General features: G+C 39.3%; 1 protein-coding gene across 1 annotated transcript in view; it reads left to right on the top strand.

The window, feature by feature from the left end:
* LOC131240097 (probable E3 ubiquitin-protein ligase ARI8) overlaps nucleotides 1-18468 on the top strand; it is a 116864-nt gene that overhangs the window by 71106 nt on the left and 27290 nt on the right. Inside the window, exons 6-7 of the mRNA XM_058238140.1 lie at nucleotides 7205-7309; nucleotides 7420-7508. Of these exons, the coding sequence (XP_058094123.1) occupies nucleotides 7205-7309; nucleotides 7420-7508 (194 nt within the window). The remainder of the gene's footprint in view (nucleotides 1-7204; nucleotides 7310-7419; nucleotides 7509-18468) is intronic.

The raw sequence follows: 18468 nt of genomic DNA on the forward strand, positions 1-18468 counted from the left end.
TGACAGGGGGCCACAAACGTTTTGGATCGAAGCTCATATTTGTGTTATCAGTTTGTCCATGTCTACGTGACCTAATCAACAGGTAAGATGGAAAATAAACGTTACAGTGGACCCTCGGAAGTTTTTAATGGTTGGCATTCAATCACCACTTCTTTCTGGTGGTGGGGCCCAGTTGACACTTGGATCTGTCTCATTTTTGGGCTCATGCCCTAAAATGATCTGGAAAAATAGATGGATGGCATAGATAAAATAAATACATCATGGTGGGGCCCACAACATTGTCTAGTAGCCACCTCGCTACTGGCAGTGTTAGTAGGCAATCTGCATCCCTGGAGAGCGGATTTACTGCCCAAGGGTGGCTTGGATATACCCAGGGATCTTGACAGTGGGGCCCATTGTAATATATGTTCCTTTCCTCCAATCCATCGATCTTTTCTGAAAGTTTATTTTAGTGCATGATCCAACAGATGAAGTAGATCCAAATCTCAGGTGGATTTAATGTTTTAAATATCAACGATATCGGCCGATATATCCCACGATATATCTTGTATCTCGCCTGTGCAATACGAAAAGCACAAGTAGTGGGATATATCCCACATGTTTGATCCAGTGACCATTGTCGATTTTTTATCTTTTTTTTCTTCTAATAATCATTTTAAATCAGTGTCAAATTGTTAAAGCATGAAAAATTATGGATTGGGAGATTCGATTTTGAGATTTGGAGGAGATGGGCCAAGTTACAAAATTTTTTTAAAAAAATAATAAAATTTCAATTTCTCGCAAATCGGTTGCAATCTTTGTGTTGAAACATAAAATCAAACATGTATCTAACGGTTGTAACTTGATCTAGTGATTCTTCTTTTGCTTTTGAATGTATTGCTCGTGTTTCTACACGTCTTCTTACATTTATAAATTATATGAATAGACTTTGAATATACTTGCATTGATTTAGTTAGACAACTATAGATTAGGACCCCACACAAAGAAAAACCTATCATGTGCACTTGTTTTTCTTAATGTTTTGATTTATAAGTGTGTATTGATGTTTTTTTTTTTTTAACAATCACTGAAGTTTCATTGAAAAATTCGACCAATTTCCCAATGTTTCCCCATGTTTCCAACAACAACGATACATTACGCGATACAACCTATGTATCCCATGCGATAATCGATATGTATCCGTATCCCAAGGGTGCGATACGTAAAACGATACTGATATTTCGAACATTGGGTGGACCCCACCACAAGAAACAGTGGTAATTGATCATTAAAAACTTCTTGTGGGCCATGAAAGTTGTGGACCGATCTTATATTTTTTGTCCCTTAATTCATGTATTTGTAACGTTATCAATAGATTGGATGACAAATAAACATTCGGTGGCCCCCCAAGGAGTTTTTAATGGTGGGTATTCAATCACCATTGTTTCCTGTGTGGTGGTCGACCTAAGGTTTGTATCTGCTTCATTTTTTAGACCATGCAATAAAATGAGCTATTAAATGGATGGACGACGTGGATGTAAGAACCTACATCATGATGGGACACAGTCAGGGATCCACCCACCTAACCAAATCTACATCCTCACGCAGAAGCCTTTAGCAGGAAATTATTGTGACAGGAAGCTAGGAGGGGCTCACCGTGATGTTTGTGTGAAACCCACCTTGTCCATAGGTTTTTCCATATCATTTTAGGACATGGGACAAAATATGAGTCAGATCCATAACTCAAGTGAGCCGCACGACAGGAAATAGTGAGTTTGAATGTCCACCATTGAAACATCCGTGGGGCCACAAAAGTTTTGGATCAGGAAAATATTCTTGTGTTTTCAGTTCATTCTAGTTGGAATGACCTTATGAATGGTATGGATGGCATATAAACATCAAAGTGGATGCCAGGGAGGTTTCAACGGTAGACATTTCTCTACCCACTGTTTCTTGTCACGAGGCCCACTTGAGTTTTGGATCTGCTTCATTTTTTGTCCCAGGTCCTAAAATGATTTGAAAAAACTTATGGACAGTGTGGATTTCTCACAAACTTCATGGTGGGCACCATAGTTCCTTTGATGGGACCATCTGTTTGTAGCTAAGTTGCGGTGGGAGCATAGGCTTTGAAATTTCTCCACGGTGCAAGTCTCGCGGTAGTGAGTCTCTCTATCAAGAAGGTGTGCAAAAGGTTATTTGCACACGCGTGCGCATTTGACAATTTCTCTCTCTCTCTCTCTCTCTCTCTCTATATATATATATATATAAAGCTAAAAGATAAAGAGGAAACAAACAAAAAGAGACAACAAAAGAAAACAAAAAGAGTAGAGAAACAAAGAAACAAAAAAACCTAGAAGCCATACAACTTGAGATTGGGGCAAGCCTCGACATACGAGGGGCCATGACATGCAAATTCGAAGGTGTGATGTTGGTCTCCCACTCATTGACATCTCGTAAGATTAGAAGTAAGACTCGAAATAGAGAAGACCGAGTGTCTTGAAAGGTGCGCAAGTTATGCTAATGCAGGACAACTAGCCACTTGCTTTAAAAGCTTGAACTGATAGAGCAAGACGAATTAAACACTTTATCTCATAGCCCGGGCCCAAATCCATCAGTTAGGTCCTCAGCTGAACCCTCCTCGTGGGCCCTAAATCCATGGGTTCTGCCTCACACGAGCCACCCGCCTCACACGGGCCCCAAATCCATGGGTTTTGCGGGCCGCCCATCCCGAGTCTGCGCCTACATCCCATAGGCCACCCCACTTGAGCCCGATGTGAAAATATCCTCGCATTATATGCTCCCTCTAGATGCCCTAGAAAATTGCGAGAATGAAGAGTTGCCAGTGAAGTCTCGTGGAAGTGCCCCCACTACCATTGTGCCAGGCAATTAGGGGTCTAATGACCGAAGAAGGCATGACCCAAGAAGTCTTCAAACTAGTTTAGCATAGCTGGCCAAATTTCAGAAGCAAACTGACAATGAATAAATAAGTGATCGATAGATTCTATATTCCTCATGCAAGGGATGCAGATGTTAGGCAAAAACATTCCGTGCCTTTGTAGATTGTTAATTATCAAAGTATGACCTCTAGCTAGGATCCAAGCGAAGGCAACGATTTTGGGTGGGGCTCTATATGACCATATGATGGATGGGAAAGTTGACTTTTCTCCCGAGGACTGAAAAACTTGAACATAGATCGTACTAAGGAGGTATCAGAGGGATCAAGGCTCCAAACGATGGCATCCTCGATTTGGGGTGAGGGACGGGTATCCCATGCCGCTGGTCAGTTGATATATTTGACCATTACTCGTTCAAATCTGTCGCATGCATTGAGTTTGGTGAATCAATTCATGAATGCTCCTCATTCCAGTCATCTTGAAGCAGTTCGTCGCATCCTACTATACATTAAGTCTTCTCTAGGACACGGCATCTTATTTAACTATAATGTTGAAAGCTATTTTGATGCAAATTAGGCAAATTCACCAGATGATCAGTGTTCTATGAAAGGGTACTTTATTTTTTTGAAGGCAATCTCATTACTTGGAAGTCTAAAAAGTAGCTAATTGTTGCGCAATTTAGTTTTGAGGCTGAGTATCGTGCTATGGTGAATACCACATGTGAAATTTTGTAGTTAAAATGTTTTTTTTTTTTTTTTTTTTTGTTTGGGATTTTCAATGAAGACTCTTGTGTCCATGGATTGTGACAATCGGGCCGCAGTTCATATGGCTTCAAATGCTTTTGTTATGAGTGAACAAACCTATGAAGCTGATTGCTATTTTATTCATGAAAAGGTTGTTGCCGGCATTATTTATACTCCTTTATTCTGTCTACTGCACAACTTCCTGATATCTTCACTGAAGCTCTTACAGTTGAAGTTGGACAACATATTCTTGGCAAGCTGGCATGATTGATATCTATGCCTCACTTGAGGGGGAGTGTAGACATACATTTGCATGGTTGTGTGGGGTTGTCACTCTCTAGATTGTGGAGTCTGTGGACCGTGGGCCATGACTCTATATTCCTCTTGTTCATTTTCTTTCTTTTATTTTCGTTTTTCATTTTTGCCCTTTGTGCTAAGGGAACTTTATGTAATTTGAAATTCACTTAATATAAATTAGAAAGGGTTGGATGTCTAACCCTAATTGTGCCTTTCTCTTCCCAAGTGCATTTTCTTCTTTGACAATTAGAAATGTCAAAATTGGATTGACAAATATTTCAGTGGCGTCTTTATGCTGTAGGAATAAACTTAAGCATAACTTGCATGGTCCTTTTCTCTTGCTCGGTGACTTGCATGATCTTTGAGATTGTGTTTGTCAAATTCATTTAAAACTTCATGTACTCTTGTGGGTTGTTCAAATATGGCAGCAATTTTGACTCATCTATCGTTAAAGGTACCTAATCGAGTCATTTGAACATGTTTTACTTGTATGTTATGATTCGAGATCAGTAATACTCCATTATTATCTTTAATATCTTTATTTTGTGCAAAACAGTTTGAATCTCATGTTGAAACTCCACAGTTGTCATCAAATCTAACAATTTTCAGGTGAATATCGCAATTCACAAATTGAACCTGGTGGGGCAGGCTGCATGAGAATTTCCTGGGTGACAACTTGTTCATTCATTGCCCCTTTTCCACTTCTGTTTGGTCGGGCATCCTTCATCTGGTCAATATGTCCTGGGTGATGCCTTCTATGATAGAATCTCTTTATCATTCTTGGCACACTGGAGGGGCAGGCTGTATGAGAATTTCAAGATGGAGGGTTGCGATGATGGCTTCCTTGTGGGCTGTTTGGCTTGAAAGAAATGCTAGGTGCTTCCATAATGTCAAGTTCTCCTCTGAGGGTGTTTTTGGCAGGGTGGTGCTGTATATAAGGGAGTTGGTCCCCCTGATTGTTGCAAGGGTCCTGGTTCTAGTCGTTTTTAGGTTGTGAGTCCCCTGTTTATAGAGTTTGTGTTCTCTTTTTCCTTTCTGTTCCTGTTGTTGTTGTTCTCTTCTTTTTTGTCCTTTCGGCCCTAATAATATATTCATCTTTAAAAAAAATCACAATTTGCACCTTACAGTTCCATCATGAGACAGGGTTTGCTGTTCTGAACATAACGACGGCTTCTAAATGAGAATTTCGTTGTCTTATTTATTTGCTTCTGGTTTTCTAAAGCTTGTTATTTGGAACTTAAGCTCCAGGTAACATATCTCACTTCCATCAAGCACTCATTAGAAGGGTTGTCACGCTTCAGATATTTCCCAAAAAACCAGGCATTCTAGAAAATCCCAAATTCTCCTTTACAATCAATTAGCCTTGAATATTTATCTTCCACGTCTTTTTCCATTCTAAAGTATGCTCATTGCATGCATCTTGTGAGAGTTTGATGTTGACTCATTGAAGTTGTAATTCCTTAGGAAATCATATTCCTGCGTCATATTTTTCTTTCTGATGGCAATGATTAAACATTGTGAGAGAAGTTGATATTACTTGTGCGCATTGTATCCCACATTCAGATAATTGGTTCATGTAGCTTATTCCGAGGAAGATGATGATGGTACCAGAAGCTATGCTGTGGTGTTCATTATGCTTGAGATATTATCATGTCAAGGCGCTTTATCATTTATGAACTTGTATTTTTCACCCGTGGTCCAATTCTGATGGTTCAAACTGATTTGATCACTTATTATTGGAAGATTGTTTAATTTTAAACAGTGAAAGTTAGGTGAGTATATGTCAAATCATTTTTTTTTTTTGCATTATTATAAATTATTCAAAAAAATAAATCTACAATATATGATCTAATATGCAACTTGATTAGATGCCAAATTACATTCTAGTTTTGATTTTTTTTTTCCATTTGTTTTTTGTCCCCATAACTGTTTGAAGCCTTCCTTGTGATGTGGTTTTTTTTTTTTTTTAAATTTAATTATTTGTCCAGAATACTTTCTAAAATATTACCTGAATCTTATTTTATCAGTTACATCAGATAAACATGAATGTTTTCCCTCTCAAGTTCGACTGTAGTATCAGAGTAACTTTTTAGGATTTGGATTGCATTTTGCAGACCTTGAGAGATCTCACATCTCATGTTGCATTGATAGTTAAGGGTGGCAATGGTATGGGTAGCCTGCCCGACCCAGCTTTGGGTTGGGCTTGGACCTACTAGCTTGGCCTGTGGGCTGGACTTGGGCCTCACATGCATGGCCTGATCAATTTTCAGGTCGGGTTTGGGCTATTTTAGCTCGACCAGACTCACACAACCCGACCTAACCCCATCCGACCCGACCCTACCTGACTAGACCCCACTTTATATATACATGTGTTATATTTTATGAGTATGCCATTCTTATCCTCGGTTAGACAACCTCTCTATCTTGAATGTAGACTGTTGGTTTCAGTCCTCTAAAATGTCTACTTCTTTATGCATGTCTCTCCCACTTGATCAAGGAGCAGATTAGGAAAATTCAAGTGAGAAATAGGGATTTTTATCAATTTTTGGGCCCAACCATTTTTTTGGGCTTGGGCCTGCTGTGCTAGGTCCATGCTGACCTTGGTTTTGGCTCAGGCAAGGAGAATATACGGCTCTTCGAGAATGTCTCACTTTAGATATCTAAGGTTGGAACAAGTTGATAGGCTACCGTTTTTTATGTCCCCATACCCCTCCTGTGCTGACATGGGGGCTAAAAAAGGAGGGTCTTAAGATTCGGGCCAGGCTGGTCTAACCCTTGTTCGTTGCCACCCTAGGGATAGTTTGATTAATATGCAAGATTGTCATTAGCTGCACTTTCCTCTCATATTAATCACAGCTGCCAAGAGAAATCATACAAAATTTTGTTGATGGATCCTCAGATTAATCCGAACTGAAATTTGGATTGATCTGGATATACTTTGTTATTAGAGCGATAAGCCCGACTTGTGACTGTTTTGATGTTATATAGAATGGTCTACTTGGCCGCAGTTTCTAGGTGTAGAATCTGGTTTGTCAGAGAGAATTAATATATTTTTGTTTGGGTTCTGGATTCATGGTTTCCTTAATATCTAGAAACAGAAGAAGGGTTGTTGACTTGTTCATTAGCTTGTCAAGTTGTTAATTTGATGGTTTTCCACGTCATTGGTCATTTAAGAAGCCAAATGTTTCTTTGCAGTTTCATTGTTACATCAGTGTTAAAAGATTCACCCTGTCAATTAATATTGTCAAGTATTTTTCTCCCTTCTTAAGTAACTTTTCTTCTTTTCTTTAGACAAAATGGTGTCCTGCTCCAGGTTGTGAGTATGCTGTGGATTTTGTTATGGGTGGTGGGAGCTATGATGTTTGTTGTAACTGTTCCTATAGCTTTTGCTGGAATGTAAGTACTCCCTGGAAACATCTGGAAGCAGTTTCATAAAGACTTCACTGTTGCAATTCATCATTACATACTGTAAGAGTGCTCTAACACTTCCTAAACAAAACTTGCAGTGTACTGAGGAAGCTCATCGTCCAGTGGATTGTGGTACCGTGGCCATGTGGATATTGAAGAATAGTGCTGAGTCTGAAAACATGAATTGGTGAGGCATAAGATTATGTTATTTAAATTGTTTTTACAGGCCTCTTGCAGTGTACTTCCTGACCTATTGAATGCGAGTCTTTCCTTTTCATTTGACCAAATTTAGTGTTGCTTTAGCGAACTTCAGTTTGTTTATTTATTTATTTATTTTAATTTTTTTTATAGAAATAGTAACTAAAATTTTATTAAGGAGCAAAAATGATACATAAGAGCAAGCTGAAACTGGGTGACCACACCAAAAGAGATCAGCAAGAGGAGATACAAATGCAGCCCTAACAAAGCCACAGGCTCAATGATACTTATAGAAAGGGAAAACCCACATGCAGACTCCTAAAGCCTACTTCCACTTGAAGAACATACGCCTTCCTGACGTAGGACAGCCCTAATTATGATGCATGCTCATGGAAATAATTAAACAGCGGAAATAAAAGGAATAAATGATCTAAAATTCTAACAGTAATCATCATAACTGAGAAAATCATAAAGGAAACATGCAATGGAGCGGGCCATCACTACAACCATGGAGTATGGAATTCAATTACTACTTAGGTTGGATCCGGCGAGGGATGAGACCTCCCGATCTTGCATGGTCACACCCAATCGATCAATGAAGATCACTAGTCCGAAGAACCAAGAAGTTTCTCGGATTAGGGATTTGAGAATTTGGGGATTTAGGGTTTAGATCGGTTCTCAAGATTTTGATCAAAGAGGACTTAGCCAAAACAAAAAAATAGAAGAAAGAAAGTTATTACCTTGAGGAAGTTGGAGGGGCACAAGAAGAAATTAGAAGAAGAAGATCAAGGGGAGAGAAGAAGCACCATTAGAGAGAAGAGAGGAAGGAGGCAACCAAAGGGTTTGCTTTTCATTCATCAATAGTTGAGATTCGTGTTTAGGGCTTTACCCCACTTAAATAAGCAAATAAAGACATAAAATTACTAAAATACCCCTAGAATAAGCAAATAAAGATATAAGATTACTAAAAGACCCCTAACTAAGTCAAAAAATGCACAAATAACATAAGTATGGGAAATTTTGGGCGCTCGGTCTTCTTTCTCCAATCTTCCTTCACATGTGTCTTCCCTAAGTGGGGTCTTCTATATGTCCAATCACATGTGAAAGGTCTTCAGCTCCTCAATATTCGCCTATCCACAAGGACGGCACTTGTGGTTGGCGCTTTCTTCGTTGGTACACCTTGAATGCACCTGTGTTCGTATCACTTCCACTGTCACGAATCAGCTGTCTACATACCTCCACGATTGCCCCTTTCTAGTCCCTGAAGAATTCCTCTGCAATATCTGTAAACTTTGACCTTGCCAAGGCCATTAAACTAGAGTATATTTTCCTTAGCTTTCAATGCTCTAAACTGATGCCACCTTGTCGTCAAATATTCTTCTATTCCTCTCTTTCCTAGTCCTCAACATGATGGCAAATGGAGCCATGTTCCATATAATGCTTCCTTTCCTAGAAAATGGCCCACCAGTTCACCTTTAAACTAGGTCCAACAATGCCTGGGGCAGTAACTCAATACTGAATAGCAACAGAGAATTGGCTCCAAACCTCTCCCACCAGTTGACAATGTAGAAATAAATGATTGGCCGCTTCTTCTTCTTCCCAACACACGAAACATACTTCTGCTGTGATTTTTTTTTGGTCAATCTTTAGGATTTTAGTTCTGATGACCAACCAAGTGAAAGCTTCAACCCTTGGTGGAGCACAGATTCCCCAAAACTTTGCACATGGATGGATCACATTCCATCCTCTAATGCCATAAAAAATGAGTTTGAAGAAAAACCTCTGTTCTGCCACCACTTCCACCACCTCTGGTCCAATTCACAGTTGTAATTGCCACCTCAGAACAGACCCCAAGTAATCCTGGGAAACACGACATCTCATTGTCTTTTAAGCTTTGTCTAAATATGATAATTGACACCACTCTTTATCTGATGAAGTTATAGCAGTCATTCATAAAAGCCCCTCTAGTCGCCGCCAGGGCATACAAAGACGGATATGCGGCAGCCAGTGGACTATCAGCCACCCAGGGATCTCCCCACCGACACTTGAATAATTGGCACCTTGCACTATCAAGAATAAACCTTTTCCATTTCCTCCATGAGTGCACCTTTGTAGTCCCTGAAGAATCTCCTTCAGATATCTTTAAACTCAAACCTTGACAAGGCTCATTCTACCCAAGTATATTTTGCTCATTGCTCTAAATCAGTCCACCCTTGAACTAGGTCCCCTGACCAAGTCTAGTTACTAAATAATGAATAGCGACAGAGAAATGGCTCCAAACCTCTCCCAGGAGTTGACAATCGTGAAATAAATGATTGACTGTTTCCTCTTCCCAACACATGTAACACGTATTTGTTGTGAAATTCTTTTCAGTTAGGGTTTTCAACATTTAGGATTTTTTTACCGGTGGCCAAGCAAGCAAATGCTTCAACTTAGGATAAGCCACTTGGAGCCCCAGTCCCCAAAATTGAGAAATTCAGCCACAGTGGAGAATAAGAATTTCTATTGTAATGGTTTAGAAGTTTCTTGTAGATGTTCATTCTTCTAATTTTTTGGTGCAATGTGTAAATTTCATGGTCTTTAGGTGGTCATTCATTGCTTCATTCGAAGTCTAATCATGTTCTTTGAAGTTCTACATTTATTTATCTATTATTATTATTATTATTATTATTATTATTTTTTTTTTGAATTTTACATATATGCTGCAGTTTTAGCAAACTTTCTTTCTTGTGTGGTAGGTAGGCACTAGGCAGCTATCTTAACCCAGCAGTTTAATGCTATTGATGTTTGATGCACTGGTGCATATTGACATGGATACAGCAGTTCCAAGGGATACCATCCTTTTTCTTTAATGGTTCTTGATTTCCTTTTGTTCCCCATGATAGTTGACCTGCCTGCTACAAAGAGATGCATTGATTTTCTTGTGTATCTTCAATTTTGGAAGTGCTCTTCCTTGCCTTTGAATCTTTTGTACCTGTTAGACCTGAGAAAGTAAGTCTAAATTCGCTATGTCGTCTCCAGAAGTCTTTGATTGCTCTATTTCTACATAGAGCACAATATTGCATATTTAAAGGTTCTACATAAACTACATCGTGTATTGATGTATTTTAACTCTGCAGTTTAATGCTATTGTTGTTTGATGTACTGGTGCTATTGACATGGATATTGAAAATCCATCATAGAAGCCAACTAGTTCTCAGGAACGTCAATTTCCATCTGTTCCCAATGATAGCTGACCTGCCTTCTACAAAGAGAAACACCACCAATGATTTTCTTGTACATCTTCACTTTTGGTAGTGAAAAGGACCACCACGTGATCAACCACCACCCGACAAAAAGAAAGAAACAAAAAAAGGAAAAAGAAGAAGAAGAAGAAGAAATGAAAATGAAAATGAAAAGGCTGAGGATACCAACTTCATGTGAAAGAGTTTCGAGACGAAACCCCTTTACCTATTCTATCTCTAGAAGTGAAGATGTACAAGAGGTTGCAAGCTTTCTTATGTCCTTAGAAAAGTGAACTTTTAGAGGTTGCTGGCTTTCTCATGTCCTTGCCACATTGTCTTCTCTTAATTAGCTCTTTAAAAGGGCTACAAAAGTATTAGAGTTATCCAAAAAAGGAGGTAATGGTAAGTGTGCCCATGAACACTTTTGTCTGTCAAATTGTTGGCAGGTGTAAGCATGCAATTCAACCTGTGACTTTTTGGGTTCTGGGATGTTAACATCTGGCAAGCACACGTTATTAATAAAATAGTGAAAAATTTTCATCGATTGGGCTTCCAGTTTATGCAATATATACTTTTTCTAATTTACGTCTTCTAACTAGTGGCTGTATCAAGAAATTGTCTTCAGTTAAATCATCATCATTGTGGCCTTTTCTTAGTTGCTTGAGGTTGGCGTGTTGGCTTCGCAAATCCTGTTTCACCAATCAATCCTAGATAAGCAAACATGCCTTCATATGCCCCCTTGGCCCTTGGTAGTTGTGAGAATTGTTTCATGGATCCAAGCGAGAGTACTTGTGTTCTCCTAATAACTAAAAGTGTATCATGTCTGAATCTAACTGAGGTTCATGGTGGTGGTGGAACTGTGATGCAGGACAACTAACCACTTGTTCCAAAAGCTGGAACCGATAGAGCATGGTGAATCAATCTCTTTATCTCATAGCCCACGCCCCACATCTCATGGGTAAGGTCCTCGGCCAAACCCCCCTCATGGTCCCTACTTCACATGGGTTCTGCTTCACACGAGTCACCCGCCTCACACGAGCCGCCCACCTTGAATGTGCCCCCGCATCCCATAGGCCACCCCACTTGAGCCCGGTGTGAAAATGCCCCTGCATTAATCACCCTCGATGAGGAGTCTCGAACACGAGACCTCCCGCTTTGATACCACTTTGATGCAAGACAATCACTTTGATGCAAGCTTGAATTGATAGAGCATGGTGAATCAATCCCTTTATCTTATAGACTAGGCTCCATATCTCATGGGTTAGGTCCTTGGTCGAACCTTCCTCGTGGGCGGTTCCGCTTCACATGAGCCACCCACTTCACATGGGCCGCCCACCCCGAGTGTGCCCCTGCATCCCACAAGCCACCCCACTCGAGCCTGGTGTGAAAATGCCCCTGCATTAAACTAGATTGGGAAAAGGAGGGATCCTATTTGTAAGATATCTAATGAAACCGTACCTGGAATTGGGATCTCATTCAAAGAGAAAGATATCAAATATCTGGAGTTTCTTTTTGTATGTATCTAATAGGATGATCTGATATGCAAGGACTTTGATTTGGAGTTCTTTGATCATCATGTTATATCCAAAAATGGCTTATGAAAGGCTTTCATTGATTTGGGGAAAAGTTTTAGTCTATGACATACCACAATCCTTTAATTACCTCACTTGAGAAAAACCCTTGATTAAAAGGGAAAAACAAAGTACAAACAAGGTGATTGTATATGAAATATAGATGCATATGAATGCGAGATGAAAGTCCAATGCTTGTATCAGAGTTCCTGCATCGCAACTTCAAGTTGAGATTGCAATCAATGTTGTTAAATCGCATATGCGATAGTGTGCGATTGCATATGCCTGTGCGCATATGTGATCACTCTTTTTAATTTTAATTTTTTTTCAAAATAAATTTAAAAAATAATCAGAAAAATAGGGATAAATTAAGAAAAAAAATGAATAAATTATTATATGCCATTGGCCCTTGCAATACATTTAATTTAAGTAAAATAAAACCAATTACATAATGAATTAAATATTAAGTCATCATTCATCGACAATTCTACATTCTACAGTATAGTTAACTTAACATTTAACAAATATGAAATATCAACATTCAACATTTAACACTCAACACTACATCAACAATCAACAACAACACACTTAGTAAATAAAATGAAGAAGTTATTTATTTATTATTCATTTAATCATATACTATATACAATGATCTATTTGCCATTGTGGCATATCACCACCACCATCATCATCACCATCATCATTCGAGTCATCTCCTTCTTCCACATACACTTCTTCTTCTGTTTCTTCATCATCTGTATATACTAATACTTCATCAACATCCAATGGTGGATCTTTAGGTTGATCATTATCACCATCTCCTTCTTCCATCTCAATCTCTTCAATGGGTTGACTGCTATTACTTGCCCCCCGGTTCCCCTCCATCCTTTTCGAGTGGTACCTTCACCAGGTGTCGATTCGTATGCAGCATCTTCAACTTGCGCCCATGTCAGGTCCTCTCCAGCAAATACCGGGTCCTCCGTTTCTACGAGCCATTCGTTATCTTCATCCAACTCATCTAAGTAGATAGGGTGGTCAAAGAAACCAGGCTTTTATTTCCTAGTTTGAAATCATTCTCGCAATTTTTTATCATATTGAACGAAAACCAAGTCGTTGAGCTTTTTTGGCTCAAGGGGATTCCTTTTCTTGGTATGAATCTACATGAAAGAAAGCGCATTTGGCATTAGCTATTTAGGTAATAAATTTAGCTTAGGCCTTACACTAAAAAATTGAAGTTTACAATTACTAAACTTACCGCCTCAAACGTGCTCCAATTGCGCTCGCAACCACTGGTAGAACACGTGACTCCAAGAATCCTCATAGCTAACTTCTTTAGAGCTGGATCCTTCCTGTTCGGGTCCACTCCATAGGTAGCCCACCAGTCAGCTGAGAAAAATAGTTTAAGTAGGTTAGACACTTTGTAGAAAAACTATTTGTAAGACACTAAGACTGATGTAGAGCGGGTCGCGGACACTTTCATGTCTAGGATGGACCAGAGAAGGCCCGATCAGAGGTAGAAGTCATCAAGACCGTCAGAACCTTAAAACAAGCATATCTTGCAAACCGGAATGAGTTACTCGACTTACCTTATATGATTTTGGGGTAGGACGAGCTACTTTAGCCAACCAACCCGGTTATGCCAGGTTGCCCATGCCGAATTTGCGAGATTCCATCATATCGATGGCCGAATTCCATATTTAATTCCGTTTTTACTATAAATAGTAAGTTTTAGTTTAATTATAACTCTTCATTAGTTGGGCTTTAGGAGTTGTGTCCAACATGAAAAGTGCTTAGAATAATTAGGAGAATAACGTGGTTAAACCTCATAGGACACTTACTGTAAAAGTAAATTTATTATTTATAGTAAGTCACAAATTTTAGGGAGTTTTAGTTATAATTTGCTTCTGATTTCTCTCCCATTGCTTGGTATCCCTATTTAAAGGGTTGTGAACTCGTTTATTACATCAATCAATCAAATTCGTATTTATTTATATTCTTTTTGCTTTCTTTCCTCATGGATTCGAGAAGTCTCTGTGAGGAGTCCAGAGAAGCTCTGTGGATTCGGGGTAGTTATGCTTGAGGAAGACGGTGATCGACCTCGTCAGGTTCATCCTTGCGTCAATTGGTTTCAAAGCGAGGACTCCCCTTGGGCCGATGACAAACAACAAAGGTATGAACAAAAATCCCGTGGACGGTGATCCAGTGATTCATTATCTTTCGGAAAGAATGAAAGCTTTTCACCGGGAGAGTTGGTTGACCATGCAAGGGTTGCGGGCAACCCTCAACCATATTGCGGATGTTCAATTGCCTGTGGTTGCTGTACAATACAACCCCGATTTCTGCAAAGCACCATCAGATGATGGTAAATTGCAGGCCACCACTTTGATCATGAGGAAGCTGTTATACATGCCAAAGGTAGAAATAGAATTATAGTGAGACAATATCTTTCGAATGAGGTGCACTGTAAGCCAAAAAGTCTGTAAGACTGTAATGTGATCATTGATGTCAGGAGTAGTGAGAATCTTGTGTCAAAAATAATGTTGGAAAAGCTGCAACTGAAAACCAAAAAGCATCCATCTTCGTACACGATTGGATGGATCAAGGAGGTCAACAAAACAGAGGTAACCGAACAATGTACTATCTTGTTTTTAGTTGGTAAAAATTATAAGGATCAAGTACTTTGTGACGTAGTCGACATGGAAGTTTGTCATATGTTACTTGGTTGACCATGGTAAAATAATATTGATGCTATTGCTACACATAGAGGTCAGGATAACGTATTTACATTTACTAAAGACGGTAGAAAGATTGACCTTCTCCCTATGGGAATGGAGAACCAACCCAAGACTTCTAAAGTGGAGGGACAATCTCTCACAACTGAACAGGCTTTTGTTAAACAATATGAGGAAACATGAGATATATATCCATTAGTTGAAAAGAAAGAATATATGGAGCCTGTGAACATCCCAGGGGATTTGAAACCAGTGTTGTAGGAGTTCAAGGCGATTATGCTCGATGAACTCCCTATTAAATTGCCTCCCATATGAGATATACAAAACCACATTGATCTTGTTACAGGGATAAGTCTGCCTAATTGCCCACATTATTAGAAGGAATGTGAGATCTTAAAGATAGAAGTGAAGGAACTGATCCATACTAGCCTAGTCAAGGAGAGTATAAGTACACGTGTTGTGTCAACTCAAGAGCCTAATGCCAAGTACAAGAAAATGGCTAATAAACATTGATATCAAAAGTTATCTTAGAATCATGAACCAAGTCCCTTTAGTAACTCGAGGACGAGTTTTTTTCAAGATGAGGGGTCTGATGTAGAAAGTGTTACAGATACATTCCTAGCATGGTTGGACCAAAAGGTGGACCGTAAATTGATCATAAATTTTGATCCGGGTATCGTTACGACGCACCAGACGGAGTATCATGAACCGAAGCAGCACGAGAACTCGAGGACGAGTTCTTTTGAAGTGGAGGGGACTGATGTAGAGCGGGTCGTGGACGCTTTCATGTCCAAGATGACCAGAGAAGGCCCGATCAGAGGCAAAAGTCATCAAGACCGTCAGAACCTTAAAACAAGCATATCTCGCAAACCAGAATGAGTTACTCGACGTACCATATATGATTTTAGGGTAGGACGAGCTACTTTAGCCAACTAACCCTGCTATGCAGGGTTGCCCACGTCGAATTTGCGAGTTCGATCATATCGACGGCCGAATTCCATATTTAATTCCGTTTTTACTATAAATAGTGAGTTTTAGTTTGATTATAACTCTTCATCAGTTGGGCTTTAGGAGTTGTGTCCAACATGAAAAATGCTTAGAATAATTAGGAGAATAACGTGGTTAAACCTCATAGGACACTTACTATAAAAGTAAATTTATTATTTATAGTAAGTTACGAATTTTAGAGAGTTTTAGTTATAATTTGCTTGGTATCCCTATTTAAAGGGTTGTGAACTCGTTTATTTCATCAATCAATCAAATTTCGAATTTATTATAATTTATTTCTATTCCTTTTGATTTCTTTCCTCGTGGATTCGAGAAGTCTCTATGAGGAGTCCAGAGAAGCTCCGTGGATTTGGGGTAGTTATCCTTGAGGAAGACGGTGATCGACCTCATCACGTTCATCCTTGCATCAAATACTAACATTCATAGTAGTACTTACTGGGTAATTTCATTGTTCGATGCCTGATTACGATATCCCTTGAGAATATCCCCTTACTCTTTGTATAGAAGTCCAGTAAAGTTGAGATCTTGTCCTGTTCTTTTCTATCTGGAATCATTCTTTCCAAGACATTAATAAATCCAACCATATGCATAGTAAGTGCTTTTGCTGATCCCAGCAGAAGCGAATAAACAGGCTGGGTTAATGATGTAAGCAGCCGAATACAATGGAGATGACATTTGACTGCTCTATCTTCTATCTATAATATCTAAAATTGGCTTGTAATCACGGTCTCTATAGTTAAAATGGTCCATGATCTTATTTTTCGCCCTCTATCGCATCATATATGTAGCCCATTGTAGGCTTCTCATCCCTGTCCACCAATCGTAACACAGTGACCAAGGGCTTGGATGCTTTTAGCGCCTTTACCACTTGTGTCCAAAAACTTTGTAAAAGGATTGTTTGTTGAACCTGTTTCCCTTTAGCCTTCTTTGACCAAGGCTTATTTGTAAAATCAGCCGACACTACAAAGCTTCTAAGTTTTGATTTTTTTGCATGTAATCTTTGTAGTGTTAAAAAGGTTGTAGCGAAACGGGTGACTGTTGGACGTAGCAAGTTATCCCCAATGTGTTTTCTCATTCGACTGAGAAGAAGGGTGTGTTTATACATAAAGACCGTGATTCTTCTAGCCCTTCCAATCATACTTATAAATAACTTGCTTATATCTTCTAACATAAGATCAACACAATGGGCCGCAAAAGGGGTCCAAAATAAACGACGTCTCTTCTCCATAAGAAGACGTTCGACCATTACATACGAGGCTGCGTTGCCTATAATTACTTGTGTAACATATTCCTCACCTATTTCTTTAACTACATTATTTTGTAAACTAAACAAGTATTCTCCTATGTGTGAATGGCCCGATACATTTACGGACTTCAAGAACATTGTCCCAGCTGGAGAATTTACCAAAAAGTTGATGAGAGACCGACAGGATCTATCGGTCCATCCATCGGCCATTAGTGAACACCCATATGTTTTCTACGATTCCTTATATTTAGTTATGAAGGATCATGTATATTCAACTTCAGTTTTCAGGCACGTCTCCCTCATTTCATGATATGAAGGAGGTTTAAGCTCAGGTCCAAATTGACCTATAGCCTCAACCATTACTTTGAAGCTTCTCGATTTAGCAGCGCTGATAGCAATGCCGGTTTGGTAAAACCACTTAACAATATATTGAATAGTGGTTTTCCTATCTTTTTGTTTATACCAGTTCTCTAAAGTTGTTTGAACCGACCCTTTGCTTCGACCCCTTTGGTCGATCACATTCTCGGGGTGTGGTTTACACCATCTATCCATGGGCCCATGCCCTCGGGCTCTTTTCGAGACCGTTGGTTGTACTTGTGGTCTAGACCGGCCTGTCGAAGTAGGGTGAGTGGGACTAGCTTCATCTATATTAACTGCGTTTATATCTTCATATGTATCTTGTTCCAAATATTCCTCCTGACATAGGACACTATCGTATCTCTTTCTTGACTGTTTTTCCATATACTCCATGATCTCCCTTCGGATTTTTGGAGTAATTTTGTCGCATGCTTTTGCATTTAACTCCGGTAAATATGCAAGGTGTTGCTTGTGCCTTGTAATGCCACCGGAACCCACATAACTCACATACTATGTGAGTCTTATCCGAAACACTACGGTAGTACCCACACTTCCAACCCGGGTCATTCAACTTGGGTTTCAAAGAGGAAGATTGGGAAGAAGACATTATGTTAGTGGTGTGTGTATTGATTGCTAGTAGCCTAGTACTAAAAAGTAACGAGAAAGTAAACTAAAAAGTAAAAACTAAAGTAAGAGACTAAGAGTAAAGAGATGGGACTTGGGGGAGAGAGAGAGAGAGAGAGAGAGTTGAGTTACACTTGTAGACTTGTAGTAAAAGAGAGGGAGAGAGAGATTTACACACAAACAAAAT

Source organism: Magnolia sinica, chromosome 3 (assembly GCF_029962835.1).
Source record: "Magnolia sinica isolate HGM2019 chromosome 3, MsV1, whole genome shotgun sequence".
Lineage (NCBI taxonomy): Eukaryota > Viridiplantae > Streptophyta > Magnoliopsida > Magnoliales > Magnoliaceae > Magnolia > Magnolia sinica.